General features: G+C 44.5%; 1 protein-coding gene across 4 annotated transcripts in view; it reads right to left on the minus strand.

Moving 5' to 3' along the window:
• Positions 1-15,556, minus strand: part of LOC8029406 (solute carrier family 2, facilitated glucose transporter member 10) — a 65,299-nt gene that overhangs the window by 40,854 nt on the left and 8,889 nt on the right. The window contains exons 1-2 of one of the 4 annotated variants that reach the window (XM_042286721.1): positions 4,837-5,474; positions 1,525-1,713 (exon numbers count right to left, since the gene is read on the minus strand). In XM_042286721.1, the coding sequence (XP_042142655.1) occupies positions 1,525-1,713; positions 4,837-4,936 (289 nt within the window). In that variant the 5' untranslated portion in view covers positions 4,937-5,474. Of the gene's footprint in view, positions 1-1,524; positions 1,714-4,836; positions 5,475-15,556 lie in introns of those variants that run through there. The other 3 variants (XM_042286722.1, XM_040207512.3, XM_029979343.4) reach the window with 3 other exon arrangements.

Below are 15,556 nucleotides of genomic sequence, written 5' to 3' on the forward strand. Positions count from 1 at the left end.
TTTCTACAAAAAAGGGCTTGTTCGTAAAACTTTCGGAACATAATGAAAATTTTGTTTTTGGCTCAGTTACGTCGTCATAAAATATATTGTGAAACGTAATTTGTATACTATATTTCACGATACATATGGCGATGAGGTGCCCAATCCATGAGTTCATGCGCTATAATTAATTTCTAAGTTCAAGAGCACAACGAGGATTCCACTTATAGTACTGCGACGCAAATTTGTACCAATTGTGGGTAGTTATGGCGACCTACCAGACTTTGTGATGTCCTTTTTATTTTGGTAAAATATATTCCACCAAAGTAAACAAACAAATGTTGAGTCGTGTAAACGCACGACGTTTTGTACGTTATTCTAGCTTTTCTTTTACTGTTTTGTAGAAATTAAATATCGTAATTTCTTAATTCTCGGTTCCCGAAAATGAATGTGAATTGTACGAATGACAAAACTAAATACTTGCTCGTTTCAAAATAAAAATAATGCTTATTGCAAAAAAAAAAAAGAGAAACCGCGGAAAATACTTTTTTTTTTTTTTTTTTTATTTTAGCGGTTCAAACCATTACTTTTGCTTCCCGGAACTGAACCGAAAACCACGAACCCGAACAGAACCGACAAAAATTTTGGTTCGACCAATCTGGTTTGCTCTATCCGACTAAACCAAACACACAAAGAAAACGCACAATAATCCTGCGGTTTTTTTTTTTCCTGATTGATTTAGTTGGTGATAGCATATCCACGAAGTAGGGTTGTGCGAATAGTAGTTTTAATCGGATTGCGCTGCGTCATTCACAGCTTTGACAATGCAAGAGAAATCCGAGACGGCCGGTTCTTTCAACAGAAGCAAGGGATGACGCTGCGCCATTCGATTCGAACCACTATTTGCACAACCCTACCACAAAGACAAGGAGCTCCGTGACGAAGCACTTTTGGCGCCGCTTGATTGGCTGCATCGGAGAGTAGCGTGGGCTGCGATCGAACTTGATGTGAAAAGGAGTAAAAAGAGTGAAACGTGCGCGGTATTCTTAGGACGGACATCTTTCTACCTGTTTTCAAAAGGCGGAGGCCAAGTAGGTTGCAGTTTACGTTACTAAAGCCCTCAATTGGGGAAGTCGCCCTTTGAAACCTGGGCCGCTGGCGTCCACCGAGACCGAGGTAAATACGATAACAGCGCCACTTTTTAGCGACGAGTTGAAACATGAACGTTGCTTCACATAGCTACTGCGAGATGGCACTGCGAAATGGCGCCACCGGCCCTTGCCCGTCGACGTGCAGCCGTGCAGTTCCCGGAGTGGACGCTGCGGGAGAAATGGCGGCGCTGCGATCGCCATTAGCTCGGTTCTCGAGTACGTATCGGAGCCACTTTTTTAAAGCAGGCTCTATGCCACTTTCCCAACTGAGGGGTTCTAAAAACGTTGGCTGCAGTTGAGTGTTTTTTTTTTTAAGTCGCGCATGCTTAGCGCGTGCGACGAATGGTAGCGCCCCCTGGCTACTGCCGGGGGGGCCCCGTCGCGGTGTATTTACCGGTGTCGTAGCCGAAGAGGATGCCTCCCAGGGATGCGATGCACGCAGCAAGCAGCACGTGCAAGAAAGCCCCCTGCCGCTTCGGAGACGAACCACCGGCTGCGGCATCTTCCGGTCGCAGAGCGGATTCCTTGGCTGTGCGTCCAGGCAAGCAGGCTGCGGGTAGGTTGGCTCCCTTCGCGGGCACAGCTGGAAAAAGAACGGAAATAAATCGAGGAACCTGCCCCTTCCTAAAGAACGCATTGTTTTCTTCTAGCTCCCACAAGGCATATTCGCGTCTGTATTCCCGTTAGAAATTCTTAAAGGGGTTATGACACGAAAATTAATTGGATAGATTATTCTTGAAATGGAAGGCTCATAGGCTACTTAGTATATACACCAATTAAGTTACAAAATTTTTAGAGCTCTGATAATTGCAATATTCAATTTACGAATTTTTATCATTTTCATCTGGCGACCAGGCAACACTGCTCAAGTTAGTCACACCATGGTGTCCATAAACCACGTGACCATGAACACTCTCTCATTCTAGGCGCCCCCATGATCGCCCAAGCTCTTCTCGTCGCGGTACGAACAAAACCGCTCAAACAGCTCGGTAAACTGAAAGCTATTCTCGCTCTCGCCCCCCGGCCGGTCGACCTTCCACCCTGCATGCGCCTGCGAGACATTCCCGGACGACGGTGACCACGGCGAACTCGTCGTCGCTGCAGCTCGTCGCCAGCGGGTCGCAGTCAAAATGAACAGCTTGCAACATCTTTTGATAGCAATGACTCTCATCGCTGCTGCGATCAATGTCGAACACTTCGACAAGGCGATCGATGCCGTAGACGTAATCGTCACAGACCGGATGCTGGAAACGTGGAAGGTAAACGAGGAAGCTGAGGCTCGATACGCCAAGAGAGCCAAGTCTGTGAGTGCGTGCAAGTAGACACCACGCTGGAGGCTGGCTACGTCATCAGCCTCTAGGTCCGCCCGGATCTGCCCCTCCGAGGGGCCCGGATATAAATCGACTTATCCACGAAATTATCGCGCCTTTTTCAGAACAAATATAGCAGGATTATAGGAACATACAATGGGTCCTAGCAGTATAGTTATGTAATATTTTATTTTTGGCGAGTCATAACCCCTTTAAGCCCCAGTCCCACTGTTCATACTTCGTACAAACCACACAACGTTTGCTGCAGTCTTGGTGACACAGATACATGCAGACATGCCTTAACGATGTTCCGAGCGTGTATATATCTGCAGACAGCTTTTGTATGACCAATACGGGAGGACCTTCATGCGAGGAAGAAACATGCGTCATGCACTGTCTGCACTTTGCAGACTCTCTTTTGCATGATGTGTTAGCCGCGTGACTGAGGCTTGATGAATAGGTTAGTTCAGATTCGGTTTGGGTAGAGTAGATTAAGGTAGTGTAGGTTAGGTTAGGCTAGGTTAGGCTTTTCTATTTTCTATTTTCTATTCGGGTTTGAGCTATGTCTCCAAGCACTTGTGCCTTGACTGAAACCTGCTACTTAATTAGGCTAAAGGGGAAAGGGGGCACGGGGACACGGACACTGATAGTTTTCTGAAGGCTAACTCTGCATACCTTTGCCTTCCTTGATGCTGGGTGATGTCGAGGTAAGCCTTCGAGCTACCGTGGCAACCTTTCATTGTGTCGTAAGATTTCCGTAGTAAATCACGTCCTTACCTCGACGTAAGAATGTACAAGGTGCATTCTATATTACAAAATAGCGTTAAAAACGTTGGCGGCTTTAAGCCTCATCGTTATCCATGGCGAGCCGATAGTACAGGGAGAGCCACATATCTAGGTCAAGGACGAAGAATCTGCTATCGCAACACTCTCGTTCGCAGACTTAAACTGTTAGTGGAGACGCGACTCATGATTGGACAACTTCGAGTAACCTGTCTCATCTTGAAGTGAACGTAAAACGGTATCATGGTTGAACTGTTGATGAGTGTTCTAAGACATCTGCGACGAAAACATGCTAGCTTGTGCCGCCACTGAATCCTATAAGCTCCATCTTCGCTATGTATTTTAAAATAAAACAAATATTATTTTTGCTATTAGAAGCTTGCTTACACGTCCTTTCCTGCAATGGCGGATGCGATTCTTCCAGGTAGCGAATATGCACCAAGCTTCTCCGAGCACTGGCGAAGAGAAACTTGAGACGTTCTTTATTTCAAGTTTCGTGTGGCTGCTAATGTGTGCCGAAGAAGCGTCCTTCGCTATTATATATGACGAAGACAAAGCATCAACTATACGCGGTATATTTAACGAACGTCCGAGCGAAGGCTTGACGCGAGAGCCTCGTACCTCCGCAATTTTGTATGCATGCTCCCCGACAGCGAGAATACTCATACACCGGGAGCACCTTTCGAATCTACATGGCCACAAACTTCACAGTTCATGACCTGGATACGTGTTTTTTTACTGGACTATTGTTCCGTATGCACTGCGTCATTGAGTAATGTCTCGTTTCAAACAAAATGCGTAGACCGGTCGATTTGCATAAGTATTTTAGCACTCTGGGAATGTTGGCAAGGCGAGCTCCTGGCTTTACAAGATGCCTCTAAAGTCGTGCGGGACAAAATCTTTCCAAAACTTTGACCTCGCACTTGCATCTTTTACTGAGGTACACATTAAGCCAAAACTAGCTATATACCTCTTTTCACTGCAGCACGCGCGGTATCCTATCGCGCGGCCTCCAATTGCACGTAACCCTTAACAAGTGAGGCGTTACTTGTGCCTAGGTAATTTTTTCAGTAACGTAGAAATAAAATGGCTACGTACGGAACGAGTAACGTGCTTTCGCTACTTTTTGACTAAGTAACGAGTGACGGTATTTAGTTACATCTGGAGGGGAACGTGTACAACACAAGTACCCAACCTGTCATGGGCACAACGAAAAAAAAAAAAGCTAGATAGACCATAAAAAGATGAGCACGAGGTATATCGGTGTAGCAACGGTTATCCTTGAATGAAGACGTTAAAAGGAAGGAACTAGTAACAACGACAAATATTGGAACGGTCGACTTCTTCATAAAGACGACGCATTCAAAGTAACAAGAAAATAACGTGTTACTTTCAGGCTGATGTAACGCGTTCCTTTTTAATTGTAGTAAGGAATAACGTACTTAGTTACTTTTGCAATGAGTAACCAGTAAGGGTATTTAGTTACATTTTCCAGTAACGGGTAAGTGTCTGCCTCTACAACACATACCATTGCTCAGGTACAAGAAAATATGATCTTACATTAGACCCCCACCCCTCCCCCTCTTCCCAGAGACAAAGAAACATATCTTAACCAGCGTTACCATGAAGACTGTGAGCCACAAGTGGTCGGACCTCGTGCATGCTGACCATGGCGATATTGGCGTATTCCGGCAGGCATCCACTGTTCTTCATTTCCGTACACCACGGGGTCGTCGCCGGCTGTGGTATGGACAGTCAGTACGTTCTACACCACACCATTGTGAGCTTGAGGAGGTGGTCTTCGAAAGTCTGTCGTAGCCCCCCCACCGGCGACACGGAAGCTCCGACGCGAGAGGAACACTTACATCACAAGCTGCCTCGCTCTGGCAGAAACGCAGCTCTTGCGAAAGGCAGTCTTTCTTATCTTGTCCGACGCGTTTACCTGGCCCGATAACTCCGATAACTTCTCATAACGTTGACTCTGCGGCGGGAGCGTCAGGGTTGAATGTCAAGAGTTCCACAACAATGGGGCGATGCAAGTACGGGGATGAAAGAAGCACCTCGATGACGAGTTTACGTGGCCTCTGGCACCAGCGACTCCGCGGCTATCTCGTTACACCTGTGCGAACGCTAGTGCAGGAAATGATGTCTAGGACGACTCGGGAACATTGCGCTTCCTGTCATGCGTGCGTCGTTAGCGACCGGGGACTATGACCTTCAAAGGCATGTGTTCGATTTGGGAAATTATGCGGTACGTTGCGGAACTGTCGCGTTGACATCGCGAGGATTTTTATATAGATGCAAAAAACCGTTAAAAAAATGCTTGCGCACCTGATCTTCAACCACGGAGTCGCTAACCGGATATGATAGCAAGCTCTGTCGATGTCGCCTCATGGTATCCTTGGATAGGCAGAACTAAACTAGGCCAAATCGAAACTCTAACAAAAATAAGAAAAAAAAATATGTGTGTGCCTTTGTACTAATTCAATATATAGGACGCGGTGCGTCATCATTTTTGTTCAAAGCTTACAAGGGTCAAAACAAGCGAAGTTTCATTTAAAGTGAAAAAAATTATAATCTAACGTACCACGAAGGCGGTACACGTTCGGATATAAAAAGGAAAAAAAAAAAAAATAAGGAGCGTTTTAAAAATCAATACGAATGGCTAAGTGGAAACGGGGCGTTAATAAAGCAAACTGAAAAAAAGCTAGCTAGATATAATATTACGGGATTTACTCGTATAGGGAGTATTCAGTGGCGGCCATGGCTGTGTGCATGACTGCTGAGCGCGTGCCTACGGCGAGCTTCAGCAGTTCTTATAATATCCAACGTGCATTCTGGGCCATCAAAATTACCGGTCTTAGCAGTCCAGTAATGTGAGCTCGTTCTGAGCATGCGTTTCAAACATCGCCTTCCAATATGGCGTCTAGTGAATACCTCCTATTGGTTACAAACTTATATATGTGGTTTCTGGTTTGCAGGGTATCTCGTAATGAAATCTAGTTAATTTACCAAACATAAACCCGACATTTATCGGAATTTATTTAACGAGGAAAAGACAATTGCCCGTCAAACATGCGAAAAAAGAATGTAGATACAATAACCAAATCGCAGAGCACAAAAGCGAACGAAAGGGCAGTTGTACTGACATAGGGAATGTTTCTTTGAATCCTGGAGTCTTTCTGGTAGCAAACCTTTTGATATGACTGCGTTATCATTACCAGTGTCTACATTGATATCAGCTTCGGCGAAGTACTTACAGCCATATATAGCATACGAAGTATCACACACGGTGAAATATCTTTCAAACAATTAGTGTTACGAAACCAGTGCGATAGCGCTGGCTGACGTCTTCGTATTTATTTTACATGGTCTCATTACGACTATTTTTTTATTCACCTATCGGTTACAAGTTCTTAGGAGCATATCTATACCTCTGGTTTCCAATAAACGCCGAAAAATGAAAAATCATACTTTATCTAAGCGCATTCTTGTAAGAAACGCTTCATTTTAGAGCGCAGCTCTTAAGCGCCAGTTTCCGGATTGACCGGCGCCGCCCTCGCCGTCGCCGTCGGCGTAACCGCGCGCGTTGCATTCTGGGAATAATGCAACAGGGCGTAACCGCGGGTTGCATTGTGGGAGTATTTCCCCCCTAAATTTAGCGGCGAATTTTGCAAAAACTTTTACGCTATATTTAGCAAGAGAATGTTCCTGCTATGTCTAGCGGAGAAATTCCCCCGCTAAATTTAGCGGAAAAATTTCCCGCTAAATGGGAGGGGAGCAGGAGAGGAGGAGGAGAGGGTACTGAGGGGAAGGAGGGGCATGCCCTCCCCTCCGTACCCTCCCCTCCTTGTTCTGAGGAGCTGCTCTCTATTTCGGCATTACAGGGAATTGTCACCATACCCTGACATTCCCTCACATAAATTCTGCTCTAAAATCATATTTTATTAATGTAATAACAAGTTTCTTATTCATATACATCGCTGTACTTTTACAAATAAAAAAAAAACACTTAATATTTCTTATTTGTAAAAGGACAGCGATGTTTATGAAAAAGAAACCTGTTATTACATTTAAAAAAGCGATTTTAGAGCAGAATTATTGTGAGGAATTTAATTTGGAAGGAAAAACAGATGACGGTTTAATTTGAGATTCTTATACTATATTTTTTTCAACTTTAAGGGGAAAACATTGTCCAGCCCTGACGTTGTATAAGTATACCAGCGAGTTCTAAAGTTATACTGCTATATAATGAATTCGCCAACGAAAACATGAAACATTACACTCTGGTCACAACAACTGCTCAGTGAAGGTCATCGGTAGATTCTAATTTAGACTGTGTTAAGTACGTCATGAACTGACATTAGGAGAAGATAGCCATAAATGCCTCCTCGAGACAGCCGAATACATCAAGCACCGTTTCGATCATGCGTCTATTTATCTTACTTTTTTTTAAATACTTATTTCATACTGCAAACCACGAGGGTTTATATGGCAAGATGTGCATGAAAGTTCCATGAACATCGAGCACGATAACGCAATACCGCGACATAATGCAAACATCAGTATTCGTCGCTACTTAACTTGGTTTCTCAATTGCTATAACTTTGCAAAGAGCGAACGCGGTACAGTCAACCGGAGTGACGTGGCGAATCTATGTGACAACCGTTTGGCAGGGGGACAGCACTCCTGTATGATGTGTTGTCACGTTGTTCCTCTTTCGGGCGTGCAGATTGGCTCACTGGGGCTGTTGTTGCCTTCTTCATTTGCCAGATTATGGTGAAACAGTGCACATAGTAACTTGACCCACCCGCCTCTGCAAGTGACCCAAGTATTTCCTCTCGCTCGTCCGGTCGCACAAGCGACACATCCGTCTAAAATTACCGTCGACGAGCCTTACCGGATGTCGGGCGCAATAAATGGATGTTCAAAAACAAAGGCAACTGCAGGCGGCACACAACTCTGCAACAGCCCTCCGATCGCGCACTGCTTCGCGCTCTGGTTTTATGGACGCAGTTTCTTCCCTGTCAGCAGCCATGGAACATGGTTATGACCTGTTTACAAGGACGCGACTGATAACGATCGTATTTCTAATCACACTCTTTGACGAGACCGAAGCAGTAGACTTGCCGGTCACCGCAATGAAACAGTGTAAAAACCGCGGGGGGGGGGGGGGGGGGGGGGGGGGGCGTTACAACTTTCCGATTGATGATCGAGTAATAGTCATCTATAGTTATTAACATCTTAAGAAAGGGAGGGTGAGGCGAGCACATATTATTATCGCTTCGCAGCCAATGAGATATCATCATTACTGATAAGAATGGCGAAGAACGAATTACGAGAGCGTGAAGACAAGAAAGCACGCCCTACGTTTCTTAAGAATGATAATATTGATAATATTGTTTCTCGAATGATATTTATTGACACCCTCCCCTCCCCTTAAAAACTTGGACTGTACGTTCACGGTAAACTATTTTGTATTTTAAGGATCGTTGAAAAGAGCATCCTCACGTTAGAATGTGCATAGAAGTAAAGATAATTATGTTTAACTCTGCCGAAGAAACGTTTGAATGTTCGCAATTGAATTGGGAAAGAAAAGAAATTGCGTTAAAAGACTTCACACTTGGTGAAAATGCGTAAAACAACCAAACTCTCTGATGTCTCGTTAAATTGAATATATTTACAGAAGTTCGCCTGCGCCATCGCTGTATTATTGAAAAACAAAATACTCGTTAAAATCAGTCGGCATCAAAAATTGAAAGACCTAATGCGGGGAAGCCATATTCAACAGTTTTCCTTTACCCTTGCTTGCTGAAACTTGGGGAAAGGTTGTAAAGGGAGGGGGGGGGGGGTAAATTTCTTAATGAAGCAGTGACGTTCTGCAATACTTCGTCGAAGGGCACCGCATGTGCCAGTTTCATCGAAACCAGTCGTTTCTTGCTATATCAATAAAACCATAATAATATTTAATTGAAACATGAGCTCACTGACAAACTTGATTTGCCAAAGAAAACATTTCATCTTGGTCCTGCATTTCACTTGGCTGGCTTATTTGAATACGTTGAATCGCCTTGGAAAGAAGCCAGAAAGTGATTACTAGCTCGAAATCCCCATCCATTTTTTGAGTACCTCGAAGGCTTGGGCGGGTGCCGAGTGTACAGAAAGAGGATCCTACGCAGGTGTTTTGACTCTTATCATTGAAAAGATAGCGCTTGACTTAAGATGAATCAACCCTTCGCGGAGAGTGCTACACTCTCAGAAGTCCGGAGTGCACATAAAACGGTGATACACTTGGAACATTTGTCATTGGTCGTTTTTTAATCAGCGCCACCAAGGAAAAGCGGGATGGATATTATTCTTCAGTGTCAATGCAGGTATATCAGTGGCAGAAAAAAGGGGATATATTTTTGACAATGCGTCTGCACGACCGAGGTGGAATATTTTTCTCAGCAGGAAACGTGACGTTTTTCAATCTTGCTATGCTTTAGACAGAACTGTTATCAGCCGTGTGTCTCTGATTGTGGATTTGGGTGTATATTTAGACACTGAAATTTCGTTTAATCATCCGGTTATGAATATTGTAAACTCGTCTCTAGATGTTTTTGGTATCATAACGCGTATATCGAGAAATTTTGGAAATCCACAATGTTTTTTTAATGTTATTTCGCTCTCTTGTGCTAAGCCGCCTCGAGTTTTCTTCAGTTGTATGGAACAGCATTGGAGAATCTAACTCATCTAGTATTGGGCGAGTGCAAAGAAAATGTATACGTGTCTTTTATGATATTTACTTGCAGTCCAAGGTATTTTATGACTATGAGAGAATATGTAAACAAATTGGCTTACGCTCCTTGTGTAATAGGCGAATGACGCGTGATTTCATGTTCTTGCATAAAGTTGTTAATGGCGTTGTTGACTGCACAGCGTTACTGAACAGTGTAAATTTGCGTGTTCCTGAACGGTTTATTCGAATACGCTCATTGTTCTATCCTCTCATTTTACGCAACGCTGACCCTATTACCCGTCTGCAACTGGTTTTTAACAAATTCGAATCCAACCTAGATGAATTTGGTATTGATATTTTTGGATGCGAACGAACATTTAGAAAGTGCATCGATGCCTTCCTTTCGTTCTGGCATGTCAACATTTGTTCTTGAGATGCGAATTCTTTTTATTTAGACGTAGTGCATCACTAAGAAGGCGTATAGCTGTTTGTGTGGCACTAAAAATAAAGCAAATGAATAAATGAATGAATGAATGAATGCCGTGCACCGATCTCATTGGCCGAACTGATTAAAGACGACCAATGATTAAAAGCTGGTCAACTCGATACAGGCCTCTAAACAATGATGCAGTGGAGAGCGAGCGGAAAGGTTCTAGGTGACACAAATAAGTTTTCATGGAGTCTCTACATGCTTAAATGATGCCCCTTGTGGTGTCCTTTTTAGACCTCCGGTACGGGGAACAATCCGAAAGTTGACTAATTTTTACTACGCACCTATATACATTTTCCATCACGTGCGTTCATGAAGCTAAAGAGACATGCTGATGAATGGGGCCACGTCGCAGTTACCGTGAAATCTTAACACAATATATTTTAAGGGGAATATTTTTCTTCCCTATATTATGACCCTGCATTCACTGCAACGGAGCTTATGACGAATTACACGAAAAGTAATATAAGGTAATAAATTACTTTATACGATTTATAATTGTGGTAAAATATACGTTTACGTGTAACAAACACATGGGTAGATTTTCGGGAAGGTGCATTACTTATCTGGACACGGAAATGAATCATTCCATCTAGTGTTAACTCGATATTCACTCTCTGTACCTGAAGCAATCACAAGGCCTGCTGCAGTTACTTGAAATGACAAAACAGGATTAGTTTTATGTTCTTCCAATTATTTATATTATCCTTACCAGCACCCTCTCAATTCCAAGTAAATTAGTTTATTGGTTTACTGATTGATTCCTCCATTTTTGATCTCCTTCTAATGAGTTAGTTATGTCAGAGATGTTTAAACTGGTGACCGTTAAAGTACGCGGAATGAAGGCGACAACAGTTACTTGATTTTGCTACTGCCATTGGTACACCGGTATCTGTATAGAAGCGAGCGAGAGCTAAAATGGCTAATACCACAAGGAGCGGATGCAAGTATTTCTTGAAGAGGGGGGGGGGGGGGGGGCGGTCAGGTGTTGGTCAGCGTATCATATGCTTAAGACCTCCCTCCCCCTCCTTTCCGTTTCCACGCCTTAAATTTTTACAGGTGCAAAATTCGCCATTTCGAAGAACCATAATTAACATATGTAAAAAGACAGTAGAAGCTTTCGCTGATTGTTTACAGTATCTTGGTCGGAAAAGTCTCGCAAGTATACGACGACAAAACTTGTCACGTTTTAGTGGTACCTAGAGAAATATCGGCCTATTGTAAACCGGAAACAAATTTCAGTGATGTCAACAATAACTTGCAGTATTTTAAGTCCAAAGCAGCTCACGCCTTCGAGGTGCCCGAGAGCTTGACTCTGTCAGAGGAAAAATCTCAAACAAGAACAAAACTTTTCAAGAGTCACGATCCAAATAAATCTTCGACCAACGTCGGTTTTTTTTTTTTTCCTTCTTTTTTTTTAATGAGCAGAGAGGAGAAAACAATGTTTTTCCAACTTTTATTGTGCGCCACTCGGCAAGGAAGGTCAGTTTGAGCTATGGACTGCAAGTTTCTCCTAGAAATTACGTCACCCTAGTTTTGGCTAGGCCTTGCAAGATGCCCCCCGTGAAAAGCTTGTAGGTAGCACTAATGGCTAAGTCGCGTAGCGCCGTTTTCTTACGTTACGTTACGAAGGCTAACGTCTGCTTACGCCACACGTTTCCGAGGCATATGTGCTAGAAGATAGACAGACGGGCACGCAACGTTCGAGACACGAATGTTTCGGCGACTTATACGTAACGTAACAACACGTAAGACTGGTACGCTGTTGTTTGAAGCAGTCTTAAGAGAGGAGGAAAGCAAGTGGGTTATGTTCGCCGTGACAGTCGAGGTAATGTGAGGTTTTGAGAACACGCGCAACTCGAAGCGTGAAGTTCGCTCGCGCATTTTAGGTTTCGCTTGTGTCGCTTTCACAGAACGTAGCAATTCTAGCGATTTCTTTTCTTCACGTCTATAGGAGGTATTCACTGGACGCCATATTTGAGGGCGATGTTTAGAGCGCATGATCAGAACGAGCTGACATTAATAGCCTGCTAAGACCGGCAACCTTGATGGTGCTAAATGCACGCTCCAAAAGGACTGTGGAAGCTCGCCGTCAGCACGCGCTCAGCAGCAGCGCACACGGATATTGCCGCCAGTGAATACTCCCTATTGATACGGTTAAAAGCTCGCAACATCTATATTCTGTTTCACCTTGTGTCGCACCGCAGGAAAGGCTACAAGCGCGAGCTCCTTGCTGTAGAGCACATCTCGGCGGCACAAGCTCTCGAGCACCAAGGGCACCTGCCGACGCTCTGAGCTCGCGCTTCTAGCCTTCGCTGCGGTAGAACATAAGGTGAAACTAGGGTGCCTTCATGTGCGCTTTGCTTAGGGTGGAGACATCTGGCCATTTTGTCCCACACTTTTATTATTCTGTTTTGTTCAGAAGCGCGTGACAGAGCGTGTCCCTGCACGCGTTTGTAACGTTGACTGTGCCATAGCGACATTTTGTTTTCGTCGATTTCTTTGTATTTTACCCGTGAGCTCGTGCTGTCGGCATCGGGTACTTCAAAGGGTGGCATCACCCTAACCAGAAGGACATTGAGGCACCCTAGGGTGGAGACATCTGGCCATTTTGTCCCACACTTTTATTATTCTGTTTTGTTCAGAAGCGCGTGACAGAGCGTGTCCCTGCACGCGTTTGTAACGTTGACTGTGCCATAGCGACATTTTGTTTTCGTCGATTTCTTTGTATTTTACCCGTGAGCTCGTGCTGTCGGCATCGGGTACTTCAAAGGGTGGCATCACCCTAACCAGAAGGACATTGAGGCACCCTAGGGTGGAGATATCTGGCCATTTTGTCCCACACTCTTATTATTCTGTTTTGTTCAGAAGCGCGTGACAGAGCGTGTCCCTGCACGCGTTTGTAACGTTGACTGTGCCATAGCGACATTTTGTTTTCGTCGATTTCTTTGTATTTTACCCGTGAGCTCGTGCTGTCGGCATCGGGTACTTCAAAGGGTGGCATCACCCTAACCAGAAGGACATTGAGGCACCCTAGGTGAAACCGAGTATAGTTTGTAAAACATTACAAGCTGTTGAGAGCTTCTTACGCAATCGCAATTAAACTGAAGCACTTATTTCGGCACGTTGGTATGCTTTGAGCCCCGAGTGATGTTGCACCCCAAAATCAACTCACAAATATGTGATGCTTGTTCAGATAGAGGCTTGGGCTAGTTGGCGATTTATTGCAGGAAGAAACATCGCAAAATATAGAAAAAAATAACGAGAAAACGAACAAACGAATGACGCTGATTTGCAACTCTAGTAAATTTTCAAGTCAGCGCCAACTCTTTTGTTTCTTTAGTGTGTATCGATCCTCGTTGGTTCTTTATCCTCTTCCGCTGTTGCTCCGCGCAATTATCAGAAAGTAAACGAAGCTGTTTATTTTCGATCACTCCGAAGTTACGGGCCTTCTGGCAGTTAAAACATGAGTCAATAAAAGTAGGAGTTTGTGAGCGGATCCTAGAAAATATTCTTGGTACTAGCGCTCGTCACTCGGTCCGAAGAATCTTCCCCGCTATATGAAATGCGTAAGATAAGCTACAATCCCCACAAATCACCGGCCACGCTCCCGAGACTTCCCGAGAAAAGTGAAGCTTATTGACTTAGCCGATAGCACCGAGAAGGCAATGCTTGTGGATGACGTCATCGTAGGTGAATCCCAGACCCGTCCCCGAGCGAACGCTGAAGCTCAACAAGAGTGGCCGCGGAGCTGCAGACGCGTCGTCTTGGCGTCGCCGCGTATATTCTAGCGTCGAGCTCGTTGGGAGACGCTGCATGACGCACTGGGGGCGCTACCTATGGAAGGCCACTGGTGCTGACGTTCGGGAGGGAGCGGGCCTTGTCTTGTACGCGGTGTTCACTTAGCTCGGCCCACGGGTGCGCAAAACAAAGGGCCGCGCGATGGAAAAAAAACGTAGAAGTCTTTGATGTTTTGTTTCGACATCCATGATCTGCGATCGCACGCTGACTGTCTGTTGGTTTCGATTACTGACTGTATTATGGTTCGGTAGCGCTCTATCTTACAAAAGTGGCGAAATGTGATCTTTCAGTCACGTGAGTTGTCAGCTGTCACAGTTCGCAGAAGTATATACACCTGTCATGCTGGGCCGGATTAAGGTACGGCTAAGGGGGGCTGCAGCCCAGGGCCCCAGACTGCCTGGGGGCCCCAAGCTGGCACCTGGAAATTAAAAACATGCTAGTCGGTTTTAATTTAAAACAGCTCAGACCTAAAGGAGGAACAGAACTCACAGGAGCCTCTGGGACCCGGCTTTCTAATGTCGTCGTCTCTTTCTATCCCTGTCTCTCCCCCTTCCTCTTTTTTTTTTTTTTCTTTTAACGATGAAACGGCGATGCCATAAAGTTTCCTTCTCTTGGGAAGCTGGCGTTTGTGAGCACATTGTAAAAGACTGTGCTAGAGCAACAAAATGTTATCGTTGCCTCTTACACTCCTTGTGGGAGGGAGCAAAGCTGTAGACGCTGGCGGTCCCGTTGACGTCTCTTCTAACTGAAGCCAAACCGAAGTACGGCCAAGGAGTTCTCTATTGTACTGGGGCCCCCTCGACGGTTTTTAAAGAATGGGTGTTGGAAGGTAAGCAAGTGTTACCGAAGGTTACACGATCAACATACATGCTACACATTATCCTTTGCTCGTTTTTTTTTTTTTTTTTTTTTTTTTTTTTTTTAGTGTAGTTTCTTGTGGAACGTTCTTCCAAAACGAGAAGATTATAACAAGCAACAAGATATATCGGTGAGCCTCACGAAGCCATCCTTTCTAACCACTAACAGGCGTTTCAAGGAGACGGCTTTCGAGATGTACCCCAAAAGTTTTCATGAGGCAGTGACTGCAAGCAACTGCTCTGGAGCCTGTATTTGATCTGCCAGTGCGAAACAACACGTTTCCTGCCATCGAGTGATATGATCACTGCAATTTTTATACAAACCTTCGAGGTATGACTTATTATTCTTTGCTTAGAGTAATACGGCCAAATGGCTAAAAAAAAGTTCTTAATTACTGCAGTTAGAAGAAACAAGCACAATTCCCAAAACTAACTGAACATTTTCCCCTTAAAACATCATGTGA

Source organism: Ixodes scapularis, unplaced genomic scaffold (genome assembly GCF_016920785.2).
Source record: "Ixodes scapularis isolate PalLabHiFi unplaced genomic scaffold, ASM1692078v2 PGA_scaffold8__174_contigs__length_109621045, whole genome shotgun sequence".
Lineage (NCBI taxonomy): Eukaryota > Metazoa > Arthropoda > Arachnida > Ixodida > Ixodidae > Ixodes > Ixodes scapularis.